The 12,045-nt window shown below is 35.0% G+C and overlaps 2 protein-coding genes across 2 annotated transcripts; both read right to left on the bottom strand.

Moving 5' to 3' along the window:
• Positions 1-794: 794 nt before the first annotated feature.
• Positions 795-4,836, bottom strand: LOC111461025 (glycine--tRNA ligase, mitochondrial 1-like). The gene is made up of 9 exons (XM_023104452.1): positions 4,204-4,836; positions 3,649-4,031; positions 3,286-3,403; positions 2,858-3,052; positions 2,543-2,767; positions 2,131-2,190; positions 1,951-2,031; positions 1,453-1,858; positions 795-1,254 (listed from the first exon to the last, which is right to left on the bottom strand). Exons 1-9 carry the CDS (start codon positions 4,678-4,680, stop codon positions 1,022-1,024), a joined length of 2,178 nt encoding a protein of 725 aa, XP_022960220.1. The 5' UTR covers positions 4,681-4,836; the 3' UTR covers positions 795-1,021.
• An 865-nt stretch (positions 4,837-5,701) lies between these two features.
• On the bottom strand, positions 5,702-8,376 carry LOC111460732 (putative UPF0481 protein At3g02645). Its single transcript, XM_023103986.1, has 2 exons — positions 8,045-8,376; positions 5,702-7,651 (listed from the first exon to the last, which is right to left on the bottom strand). Exon 2 carries the CDS (start codon positions 7,606-7,608, stop codon positions 5,869-5,871), a length of 1,740 nt encoding a protein of 579 aa, XP_022959754.1. The 5' UTR covers positions 7,609-7,651; positions 8,045-8,376; the 3' UTR covers positions 5,702-5,868.
• Positions 8,377-12,045: the final 3,669 nt, after the last annotated feature.

Below are 12,045 nucleotides of genomic sequence, written 5' to 3'. Positions count from 1 at the left end.
GCCAGTGCCAGCCCTTGGTTTTGACATTGGAAGGGAAACGTAAAAATATGGCAATTGGAAGTTTTCAAAATGAAGCATATTAAATTATGTTAATGTTAAATTGATTTTTATATTTTATTTTTTTAGTCAAATTACACGATTTTCATGTTTATCCACGTGTCTCAATTTAAAAAATAATTCATTAAAGTTTATTCAAAGTATCTAATAAAAACTTAAAATTTAAATTTACGTCTCTTAATTTTTAATTAATTATATATCTAATAGATGAGTAACAAATTTGACTATTTTTTAAATATTTTAAAATTTTTAAATATATTATATATTAGTAATTTATTAAATACAAAATATATAATATTAGTAACATTTTTAAAGCTTACGCTTAAGAACTTCATTTATAATTTAATCCATGTTTTTTAAATTCGAGTAAAATGTTCACAATTAAATTTACATTAAATGCAGAAACTACTCATGAGTTATAAGATTAATTTTTTTTTTAACTTTTTATTTTTTGGGTTAATATTAATATTAGACTTCTCAAATTTTATAGAATTAAAAAATAAGTTAAATTATAATACTTCTCAAATTAAAAGTTTAAAAAATAATATATGTCTCATTCACTATGTATATCTCAATTGTAAAATTCAAATTAAAAAATTATATAATGAAATATGAAAAAAAAAAGGATAAAAATTAATGACTAGATATTTGTTTATTAAAATGAGAAGGCAATAGATATGCATGCGTGTCTCTATCTCTGCCACATAGGCAGTGACAAGGCAAAGAAAAATGTGGTGGAAACAAATCCCAGCAAGCATTGGTGGCATTATACTAAAACCTTATGGAGTTTTTTACCTTAATAAAAAAAGTTAATACTTGTTTTTTTTTTTTTTTTTTTTTTTTTTACGAAATTAAAGAAGAATCTTCAAAGTATTATCCATGGTAAATACTTTTATAGGTTAAAATAAGGATCTTGCAATCAACTACAAAAAAAGTAACTGGAGAACCTGCTTAAGGTAAAAATTCAATCTTCTGCAGTTGCAGAGGCGTGATGGGGGAATGTAGACCATACATTTTCCCATGTTCTTAGGCCGTCGGTTACATCTTTCACAACCGAGGCTGCCTCGTCCACGCTCACACGAATTTGGTCTTTGCTATCCCTCTCTCGAATTGTCACTGAAGATGTTGAGTCGACGGTGATTGCGAAAGGAACGCCAAGCTCGTCTGTTCGTGCATATCGTTTTCCTATCGACGTGCCTGAATCGACAGTGATTGCGAAAAACATAATGAGTATGGTTATTTCAATGCAGAAAAAGGTAAGGATATCAGGATTCTAAACCAAACAGGGAGGAACAGCAAAACAATATTATCATTCATCCTATGTTTCATCTCCAAGTTTTCATTCATTTCTTAGAACTTAAAAGAAAAACAAAATCGAAAGTTATGTTCGAATACCTGTAATGTCGATTTTATGGGAAATACCAGATAGAGTTAACGACTTCGAGATAACTTTGGCGACCTGCTCGTACTGCTCATTCTGAACAAGTGGGAAAACTGTGCACTTGATAGGTGCAACGAGGGGTGGAAATCTAAAGACGTTTAGCTGCTCATCCCCACCTTTACTTGGTCTCATGTAGTAAGAGTGTTCAAAGAGGCAATAGATAATCCGACCAATACCGAAAGAGGGTTCGATCACGGATGGTGTGAAAACCCTCTGATGTTCCTTCTTTTTCTCCTTCGAAATTGCAACCATACTCTTCTTGATCAACACATTCTTCCCCAGTGTGCAGACATAGAACTCCACCTCTCCATTGGATTCTAGATTTGCCTTCATTTCCAAGGCTTCTTTCTCCTTCATCGCCTAAAATAATTGCAATACTATGCCAGTCAGGTTTTCCAAAAATTACAGATGCCACAAATCGCTCGGCCAAAAAAAAAAAATCCATAAGTTACCTCCAAAGCTTCCACAACATTCTTTTGACTTCCCTTGAAAGCGAGGCCGAGTTCTTTCTTAACAGGAGCAATGACCAATTTCTGAAATTAATATCATGAGTGAATGTAAAGCATTAGAACAATTCTTTTTTCTCATGAAGATATTCACAGATCTCAGAAAACTTCAGATATAACAAGTACCTCAACTTCTCTTGGTTCCGCGAATTTCTCGTGGGCTACAAGAGGAACACCACTTTTTTCCTATTAAAAGGAGAGGTAAAGGAAAAATATGAGAGTTCATTTACATACGACTACTGTAACGGCCCAAGCCCACTGCTAGCAGATATTGTCCTCTTTAGGCTTCCCCTTAAAGTATTTAAAATGCGTCTCCCTCGTTCCCCTCTCCAACCGACATGGCATCTCACAAATACAAACACAATCTCAATGGTAGAACTCTTGAAGACACTTCAATCTTATAAATCCTACCAAGCAATATGGGAGTTAATGGAACTCAATGAAAACTAAACTAGTTTTGAAATATCTGCCATCAAATTGAAGAGATTATCTTGAATTACAACTATTCGGAAAAGATAAAGCTTAGATGAATTCTTACCGTGTGGGCATGTAAATCATATGCAGATCTGTCAGCAATACCAACACATTCAATCCAACCATATGACGATTCAATCTCAGCATCCCAACAGTCAGCTGCATAATGAGCCATTTCATTTGCAAGGTGCTGCCGGAAACGCAAACGGTTTTTGTCTATGCCAAGGCGAGTTAGGAAAAGATATACTCTCCCAATAAAGTAGCCGAGAGTTTCATTGTTTACAGTTCCCTGCGTCACAATATTCATATCAACCTAGCACAAAGATACAAGAGACATGGTAGTGGGAATATGAGAAGTAGAGATATTCAGTACACAAACCTTAGCAACAGCTTCACCCAAGGGAATTATCCTGGCAGATTTACCAGACATTTGCTCCTCCCTTGGAAACATCAGAAACTCCAAGTTCGCAACATCAGTGAATTTTGGGTGGGATTTGTCTTCAGGATCAACAAAGTGCTCGATCTCCGCTAGTGTGAATTCACGAACCCTAAGAAGACCTTGACGAGGAGATATCTGTAGTAAAACAGATAGACTGAAAATTGAACATACACACCAAAGGAAACAAAACAGATGAACCTTGGACAAGGGCTAGCAACAAGAACCATTTTGAAAGCAACAGTCGCAAGAACCCAAAAATAATAGACATGGGAATTGAAAACAAAGTAAAATACAGGTCATTCATGTAATGCTAAGTCTCATCCATAAATTGTAAATATAATTAAGAAGCTAAAAACTAAGTGAGTAACCTCATTTCTGAAAGCTTGCCCAATTTGTGCTGCAGCAAAGGGCAGTTTGTTTCCATTGTAATAATATAAATCTTTGAAATTGACAAATATGCCCTGCGCTGTTTCGGGGCGCATGTACCTGCATCATTAACATATATACACATCTGAGTTAATCACGTAACGAATTGCACTGACTAAGAGTCGGATAAACGAAAGGTGGCATAACATGGAATGAGAACAAAAAATCAACCATTTTCTCTTCTGTGTAACAGTATGATGAACTAAATCGCAAGAAGTTGCAACTTAAGCAGAAAATTCTTACAAATACTGATTCAGAAGTGAAGTTTATACAAATGAAAGTGTAAATTTGGATCAAATACTCACCCAGGAAGCAAGCCTGATGGGCCAATTGATGTCTGAAACATTAAGTTGAATGGATAAGGATCAGACAGTGGGTTCTTAGTATCTGGGGCAACAATACCATATTCCTTAATTTTAGCACCCAGCTGTTCAGCAGAGAGATCATCCATGATTGCAAGAACGTGCTTAAATTCTGCAGCCTTCTCAGAGGATATGCTAAGATCTTTCTGAAGTTTTTCATTACAGAAATCCTTAAGCAAGTGATCTGCCCTGTAGCAGGTCCCAGTTTTCTCATCCTTGACCATAAGGTCCGTGAACTTATCCACGTGACCAGATGCTTTCAGGACAGCCTCCGGTGTCACACAAGGACAGTCAACTTCCAACATATTTTCTTCAAGAACAAAATGCTGCAAAAAGATTTAAAAAAACAAAAACAAAAACAAAACGACAGCTCTAAGATAGTTTCTTGGTCACAATTGAATTGAATACAGTAAGGACAAAATCCGGAACAATTCTAATCAATTTCAGGTTGATACCCATTACGAAAAATCGAAGTAAAAGCAAGTTCAATCAACAAACCTGGCGCCAAAAGGCAAGAACATTGGATTTAACAGCGCAACCAGGAGGACCATAATCGTACAATCCAGCAACCCCACGGTAAATCTTGAACGACGGAATATAAAACAAACGCCTCTCAAGAGTGTTATTCACAGCCTGCCGGAATGACTCCCTGTTCAAGGCGCCATCGCCACCAGCCCCAGTAACAACCGCCTGCAGCTTCTTCTCAATCGAAGCCTTCTCGATCTTCAACCCATTCAAAGCTTCAATAGCCGCATCAATCTCAGCCTTGGCAGCCTTAGCAGCCTTGAGGGCACGAACAGCATTAGCTTGGGCATCAACAGCCGATTGCTTTTGAGAAAGGGTATTTCTGAGCGATTCCTCGGAAGAAGCCATTGTAAACAGACGGGGGAAATTGTGGGATTGAAAGGAAATGGCGATTCTGAGGCGAAAACGGAAATGCTGACCAAGTGGAGTCAATGACGATAGAAGACGCATGCGAGGGGGCGATATCAGAATTGGTTGAGAGAGAGAGAGATTAGGGTTTAGAAATTGGGAAAAGGTTTATGATGGTGGGGCCATTATTCCCACATTCGAATATTTTTTTGTGTATTCTAATGGAATTGGAACCCACACAAGTTCTTCTTTATCGGTTTTTTTTAGGGTTTGTGGAGCACACTCCAAATGGAAGAAGAAGAAAGATATAAAGGCCGAAGCTTTCAGTGGATGAAGAACAAATTATTATTTTTTTTTTCTTTTTGTTATAAATTAAGAAATAATTACCATGTTAGAAATTTAAACTTTAATTCAAAAATATTTTTTTTCCTATTTAAAAATATTCTTGTAGTTCACATAAATTTTTTTAGACCAAACTTAAAAATTTTAATTGATTTAGTTGATGATCGGAGCAACTTAATATATTTCATAATCTAACTCAATTCTTTATTTTCAAACTTATAATTTTTAATTGATTTAGTTGATGACAGAAACTTAATATATTTTATAATCTAACTCAATTCTCTATTTTCGAGGTCTTTTTTTAATTATTTTATATGTTACTATATATTTTTTTTAATTATTTTACAGGTTACTACCATAACTAAAATTTCACAAAGTTCAAATATTAAATATTTACTAGTCACAATATATATCGGTTACAAACGTTCAATATTTTTAATTTTTTTTTCTAAAAATAAAACATTGGATTGTAACCTCATCTTCAAGTTGGTCGATTAACCCAACTAAAAAATATCATCTACCAAATTGAGCCAAATTTTGTATTTTCAAAAATTCAACCCAATCTAAAAAATCTAACACAAGACAACGTTTATGATTTTGGTTTACTATGAATATTCTTAAGTGCTCTATAAATTTAAAATTGTTGAATAATATTTAAAATTAAATGATGTTATAAAATTATTGAAAAATATTTTATTTATATAAAATTCTAATACCATTTCTAATGTAATAGAAAAGACGTTATTTGACTCTTAGACATTCTTTTTTTTAGACATTTTTTCATACTTCATAAACAAAACCTCGAACCAAGTGGTTCAATGCGTCTTGTTAATGACCACAGAAAGAGAAATAAAACGAATGGCTCGAGAATCAACTGGTTCCGAGCGGACTCCGTAGAATCACAAAAAGTAATTGAAAAAGAAAAAGTTAGAAGCAAGCGGGAACCAGCTAGGCCTCGGCTGTATTGAGATAACGGGAAAACCGAGAGCAGCTATAGACAGAGCAAAATGCCTGCAGTGCTGTCAAGGCCAACAGCAAAATGGTAGCCAGAAGCGTAAGGAATGGCCATGAACCAAACACATATTTCTTCACCAACTTCGAAGCTTTAACCTTCCATCTGCTGCTGTAATACTTGTTTACATCTTCGATCGCCTTATCCAAGAACGGCACCTTGGTCGACTTGATGGATTTGCTCATCCCATTCCAGAGCTTGGTGACTTCCGCATTGCTCTTCAAATGGTTCCTAATGATTCCTGCCGCCGTCAACAATTCGACATCCTCGTCAGTATCAATGATGCCATTCATTAGGTCGATGAATCGGGTGAAAACCGAACCCCCTGATGGTTTTGAAGCTTCATAAGCTACCAAGTTTCTCAATACCACTTCAGAATTCACATCAAGAGTAATGGTGGGCAGGCAGAATTTCGCTGCCTTTGTGTCAAAGGCCACCGCCGAGATGCCGTCGCCGGGCGAGAAACGAACGCCTGAGTTAGTCAGCTCAGACACTGAAGGAATTGATATTTCCTCCAGCAAAGGAAGTTTATCTTTCCAATGTGTTCCTGAACTTCCCTCTTCTGGAGCATCATCATCATCTTCTTCCTTGCCAGTTATCAGCGAACATAAGTGTTCTAGAGGCTTTAACAGAATCCCAATTCCAGGAAGTTTGGAGATGATTGTCCAGGGAAGTTTGAAGATCACTTGTAAAGGTCTAAAACCAACTATGATTCTATATAAATGTGCAGGGCCACTGTTTAGCTTTGAAAGAATCTTCCAAATTTGCTTTCCCAGTTCACGGACGGGATAGAACGAGTGCTCAAAGTTTCTTTCAACGTGTTGTTTGGTGGGTTCCTTGTGAGTGTGATCATCTTCTATTATCTCAGATGGGTTAGCCAAGATTGGTGTAATCATACGGTACAGAAAATCAAGCAAATGAAAGCATTCCGGGACCAATGCTTGACTATCCTTCTCTTTCTTCTTCCCCTTGAAAGGAGAAAGATATTCATACAGTGCCAGCAACATAGAAGCCAACACTTGAGCTGGTTCTACAGATGTATACTGGTATGCCAACATGTTTCTCAAAATAAATAAAGGTACCTGATTCTCAAGCATCACTATGTCTCTTAGGATGGCATTATCTGTTGGCTTCCTTCCATCATACTCCACCGAACATGACAACTTTGAGGATGTCCTAAAGAGACTATATTTTTTTGTGATGGCACACGTTTGGAGGACTTCAAGCAGGAAAGAGGCATCCATGGCCAACATCCAAGCCAATGTTTCACCCTTTAAATTCAGGTATTTGTGGTAGCACTCCCGTGTCTTTTGCTCATACTTTGTAATTTTATCAACAAGGTCTCGAAACTTGAGGCTTTGAAGGCGGTCTTGAGCTCTTTTGGCTGCAGCAATCTTGTGCCTCCTCATTTCATGCAGCTCTTCGCGCCAGTGATGGTATGGACCAATTGAAACTTCCTGTGGAGTATAGGAATTTGGATCAATGGCCTTAAGAGGCTTGGGGACATTGAACACGCATACTTTAACTTCATTGTCTTCCTCTTCAATCTCTCCTACATCTTCTAAGGATTGACGAATTTGAATGACCCATTGGTTCTCATCAAAGCTTGAGGTCAATTGCCAAGAATGTTCAGTAGGAAGAAAATGAAATCTTGAGTCGAGGGAGAAAAAACTCATGGTGAGTACTGGGAGACTATGTATTTCTGCATTTCATTGATTCCTGCAATTAGGAAGCTCAAGGATTTTATAAGCATACAACGGTTGAGATAAAAGAGAACATTGATGTGGAGGCATAATAGTATTTTCATATTTATCATGCTATCGTCTGTTGTTTATTTGACTTGAGCGAATAAAGATAAGATGACCCTACTTGACTTTGATATGACAATTGAATAACTTTTACTTACAGCTTGCAGAGGAAGAGATAATTCTACTTCTAACTTGATGAGAAAAACTCTACGTAAATAGTCTTTGTATAGGCCTTTTTGAATATCTTCCATAGTCATACAATCTAATACATGTATTTACTCAATATATCTAATTCTCGCAACTAAGTACATGGATCTCTACTGTATATTCATGTATCGATAAGTGCATGAAACAAGTTCAATACCTCACACGGTACTCGTTGAAAATTTTGTATGATGGAATCGTCTAGATCAATGCTCCCCAAGTTAGCTTCGTTTTTCCTTGTAACACCTTGATATGGATGATAACGAATCCACGATCAGATGTGTCTACAAGCACTCAAAAGTGTCGTTACTGTTTAATGGTTGCAATTCACATTGACATGATGCCACCGAAGAAGACAATATCTGTTAGTGGTGGGCTTTTTAGGCTATTACAAATGGTATCAGAGCTAATCACTGGATAATGCGAGGCATTGGTCGAAGTAGAACTAGATTCTCTCCATAATAGACGCGTCTGCTAGGGAGAGGTTTCCACACCCTTGCAAAGAATTCTTCATTCCTCTCCCTAACCAATGTGGAATTTCACAATAGATACGGTCTAATTGTTGCAGTTCAAGACCTTTCGCTGCCATCTCGTTGTTGTACTTTCTAGCCACATCTATCAAACGCTTCTATGCAAGAGCATAATCAAGGCATTGTAAGCAAACTCAGAAACAGAAAACACTGGTCTCAGATCAAACACCTTCTTCTAAGTTTCCTCATGAGCATCACATGAGTGTCCATTTTTAGTTGAACCCCAAATCTAATCATCCTATCAAATAGCATGAGAATCTCTACGGACTTTTAAAGAGCCCTGAAGAAAAGAAACAACTCTACGTGATAACATTCGGTGTACAATCCTTCTTAAGCATTTCATCAAACACCACATGAGCATCCCTGAATCTTCCATTTTCATAAACTAGTTTAATAATAATCTTATTGCAAGACGCACCATTAGGCTTACACCCTGTTTTCTTCATTACCGTATCTAATATGTCGAATACGAATGCAAATCCTTACGAACACCCGTCTAATCCATCTCTTCCCAAAACAAAAATCATGAGCTTCAACTACATGTCTATACTTACAATGCGCAATCAACGAAGACTGATCCCTCGATTCGAACTCCCGCAATCTCTCGTAAGCAGCAATCGCTTCACTAAACCAAATGCGCCGTCGCATGACGCTTAAACAAAACTCATAACGTCGCGTAAGAACACCTCCAGTCATTGCAGTGAGAATCGAGAGCCTCGCGAACAGTAGAAGTGTCGAGATTAGTCTGTATCGGACGAAGTTCCGGGCTGATAAACTTGAAATCGAACTCCAAAATGGAGTTTGTGTCATCAAGGTGCAATTGACTTTCATAAAACCTTAAATGAAATTAATGTCCCAGATTAATAATTAAAGAAAAAAACCAATTGTTAAATTAATAAAATGCTAAACTAATAAATTATCCTTCAATTTTGCCCATAAGGTATTATGACCAAGTTAGATAAGATCATAATCGACATAAGAAAGAACGTGTGATGTAGCGGATTTACTAATGCACTCTAGTTGATATCATGTATTCCATAATTAACTGAAAATTTGGTTATTGGTATATTGATCGGTTCAACACCGAGTGAAATAGAAGCCTATTTGACGGGAAAATTTTTGAAAATGCAGTGCACCTAGATAAATAAGGAACTAGATTAATGCAGACATTAAAATACTTTTAAACTTTCAAATTTTTTATTAATATTCTTAAATTAAAGAAAATAGGTTAGAAAAAGTATCTTTAAAATTTTTAAAAAATTTTAAATTAACTTTGAAAACTTCTTTTTATTTTAAGGGTATTAAATAAAGTACTAATTATTTTCATAAAAAAATGATAAAAATAAAATTAGACAAAATACAAAGTTTAAATTTTTATTAATTTATCCTCGATAAAAAAAACGATTTTTTTTTATTTTCTCTAAAATATATTTTAAAGTTTTAATAATATTCCCTCCGATTTCCAAAAACAGTAATATTTTATTTTTAAATTATTCATTAATACCTTTTTTTAATCCGGTAAAAAAGTTTAAAAAAAATTAATAAAATCATTATTACCATTAAATATTTTTTAGAAATTAAAAGTATCAACGAAGATAACATTGAATAATATTCTTCCCCATTCAATGAATGGAATGGAATTAACTAAGACCTTTTTACTATTAACAGTCAATCTTATTAATTAAAGAAATTATCCATAGATAAATGTATAATTAACGTGTCTAATAAATTTCACATTTTAAATGTTACTTTTATCTTTATATTTGTCCTATATATTTTGTAATATTGTCAAAATATTATATTCATGTGCTTTCAAAATATTTAATCTAAAAAAAAAAAAAAAAAAAATTTAAATATTTTTTCCCTAAAATTATATTTAAATATTTTTTCGGTAACAATTTAGTTTATTTTTTTCATTTACAAATTTATAATAATATAATCTCTAAATTACAAACAAAAACTAAGCTCTTATATAATAATAATAATAATAATCAATACTTAATTTTGTAACACTCCAATTATAAAGAATTTTAAAGTACAAAATATTCATTTGAAGGAAATTTTTTTTAATAAAAAATTGATTCAATAATAATAATAATAATTTTAAAATAAGAAAAATATACCATGAGAGTATTTTTTTAAAATTTGATTTTAAAAAGGATTAAAATACAAAAAAATTTTAATAAAATTTTACAATGAACTATTTACTAATTTTTTTTTAAATACCAATTTTTTCAATTCCCACGAATAGTAAAATAGGAATAATAATCAATTTATATCACAAACTTCCATGAGGTAACTACTCCGACTGAGGTAACTTCATCAATTCTCATGTGCCATTTGTGTTTATTGCTCCAGATCCATGGCTTGCCTCCATTTTTCACTCTTTAATGCGTCTTTAAATCAATGTATCTTCAAAGTTTACAAAGTTTACAGGTTCAGTAGTGGTAAACATGGTCGGGTGAGCTTCATCATCTTCTTTACAAAAAACTTCTCCTACTGCATAGTCTTTCATCCAGACTGCTTCATCATCTTCCTCACAAAAATCTTCTCCTATTACATAGTCTCTAATCCAGACTGGTGGTCTCTTATTCCTCGCCTTATTCGAGCTAGGAGAGTTTGCTTTAGCTAAAGAGCCAGAGGAAATATTTTCCTCTACAGTATTTTAATATGCCGCTTCTATATCATAGAGTCGGTGAGCTTTTGACTCTTTACTAACTCCAAAACATAACTCAAACTCTTATCATCTAGCTTAGTTCTCCGAGCTACCTCCTCTTTTTGTCTCTAAATCAACTCGAGCTCACGATATTATTCTTCTTTCTTCCGCTGCAGCTCCAGAGCTAATCGTCGCTTAACTTTTTCTACCCTTCTCCTATTCTCTTCCAACATTTTATCTAGCTCTTCTTTCCGTGCTTGTTCTTCTTTTTGTCTTGTTAGTAAGAGCGGCTTCTTTCTCTTTCTCAAGCTGCACATCAACATCATCAAACAACTTCTTGCAACCTTCATCCGCCTTTGTATTTCTAATTTAGTCTCTTCAGAGTTTAGCCTTTCTTAAACATTCTTCTGAATTAATTCTTCCATCCTCCTAGATGCATTTCTTCTCACTCCTTTTTGCTGTCATAGGTGACCTCCTTCTCTTTTATCTCCTCTGCTTTTGCCACCTCCGTCGCCACATTCTGGACCTCCAAGTCTTCATCTTCTATTTTCAAATATTTGTCAACCAATGACTTCATCTTTGCATGAACGGAGAACATGCGATTCACCATCATTTGTGTGTTCATTATCAGGCCCCTTTGTTGATGATAGATTCTACTGGTTTCTTCTTTGATTAAGATCATCAAGTGCTTCTCCTGTAGCTGCTCTATGCTTAGCAAATTGTTGGTGAGATTGGGGACATAGTAGACATTTGTCACGGTCTATGTGATACCTTCAACTTCGAATCTAACACACCCTCTTCCTTCAACTGCCAATTTTGAGCTTTTTCCCAACCTGACAGTGTGTTTGAAACTTTCGTCAAGCTCAACGAACCATGTTTTGTCCCCTATCATATGATTTGAGCACTCGGAATCGAGAAACCAAATGCCTTCTCTTTCAACTTTACTTTTCTTTGTGTACGCCATCAATAGCAGTT

The sequence above is a fragment of the Cucurbita moschata genome, unplaced genomic scaffold (genome assembly GCF_002738365.1).
Source record: "Cucurbita moschata cultivar Rifu unplaced genomic scaffold, Cmos_1.0 Cmo_Scf00024, whole genome shotgun sequence".
Classification (NCBI taxonomy): Eukaryota; Viridiplantae; Streptophyta; class Magnoliopsida; order Cucurbitales; family Cucurbitaceae; genus Cucurbita; species Cucurbita moschata.
The sequence above is the reverse complement of the archived record's forward strand: the minus strand, read 5'-3'. Positions and strand labels throughout refer to the sequence as shown.

Bases quoted from the DNA above. Each gene is read 5' to 3' on its own strand.
- LOC111460732 (XM_023103986.1), bottom strand. From the start codon at position 7,608: ATGAGTTTTTTCTCCCTCGACTCAAGATTTCATTTTCTTCCTACTGAA.
- LOC111461025 (XM_023104452.1), bottom strand. From the start codon at position 4,680: ATGCGTCTTCTATCGTCATTGACTCCACTTGGTCAGCATTTCCGTTTT. The intron at 3,053-3,285 runs GTTACTCACTTA...GTTTTACTACAG, and splicing joins GGCAAGCTTTCAGAAATGAG to ATATCTCCTCGTCAAGGTCT. The intron at 1,255-1,452 runs GTATTCGAACAT...CTGTCGATTCAG, and splicing joins CCATAAAATCGACATTACAG to GCACGTCGATAGGAAAACGA.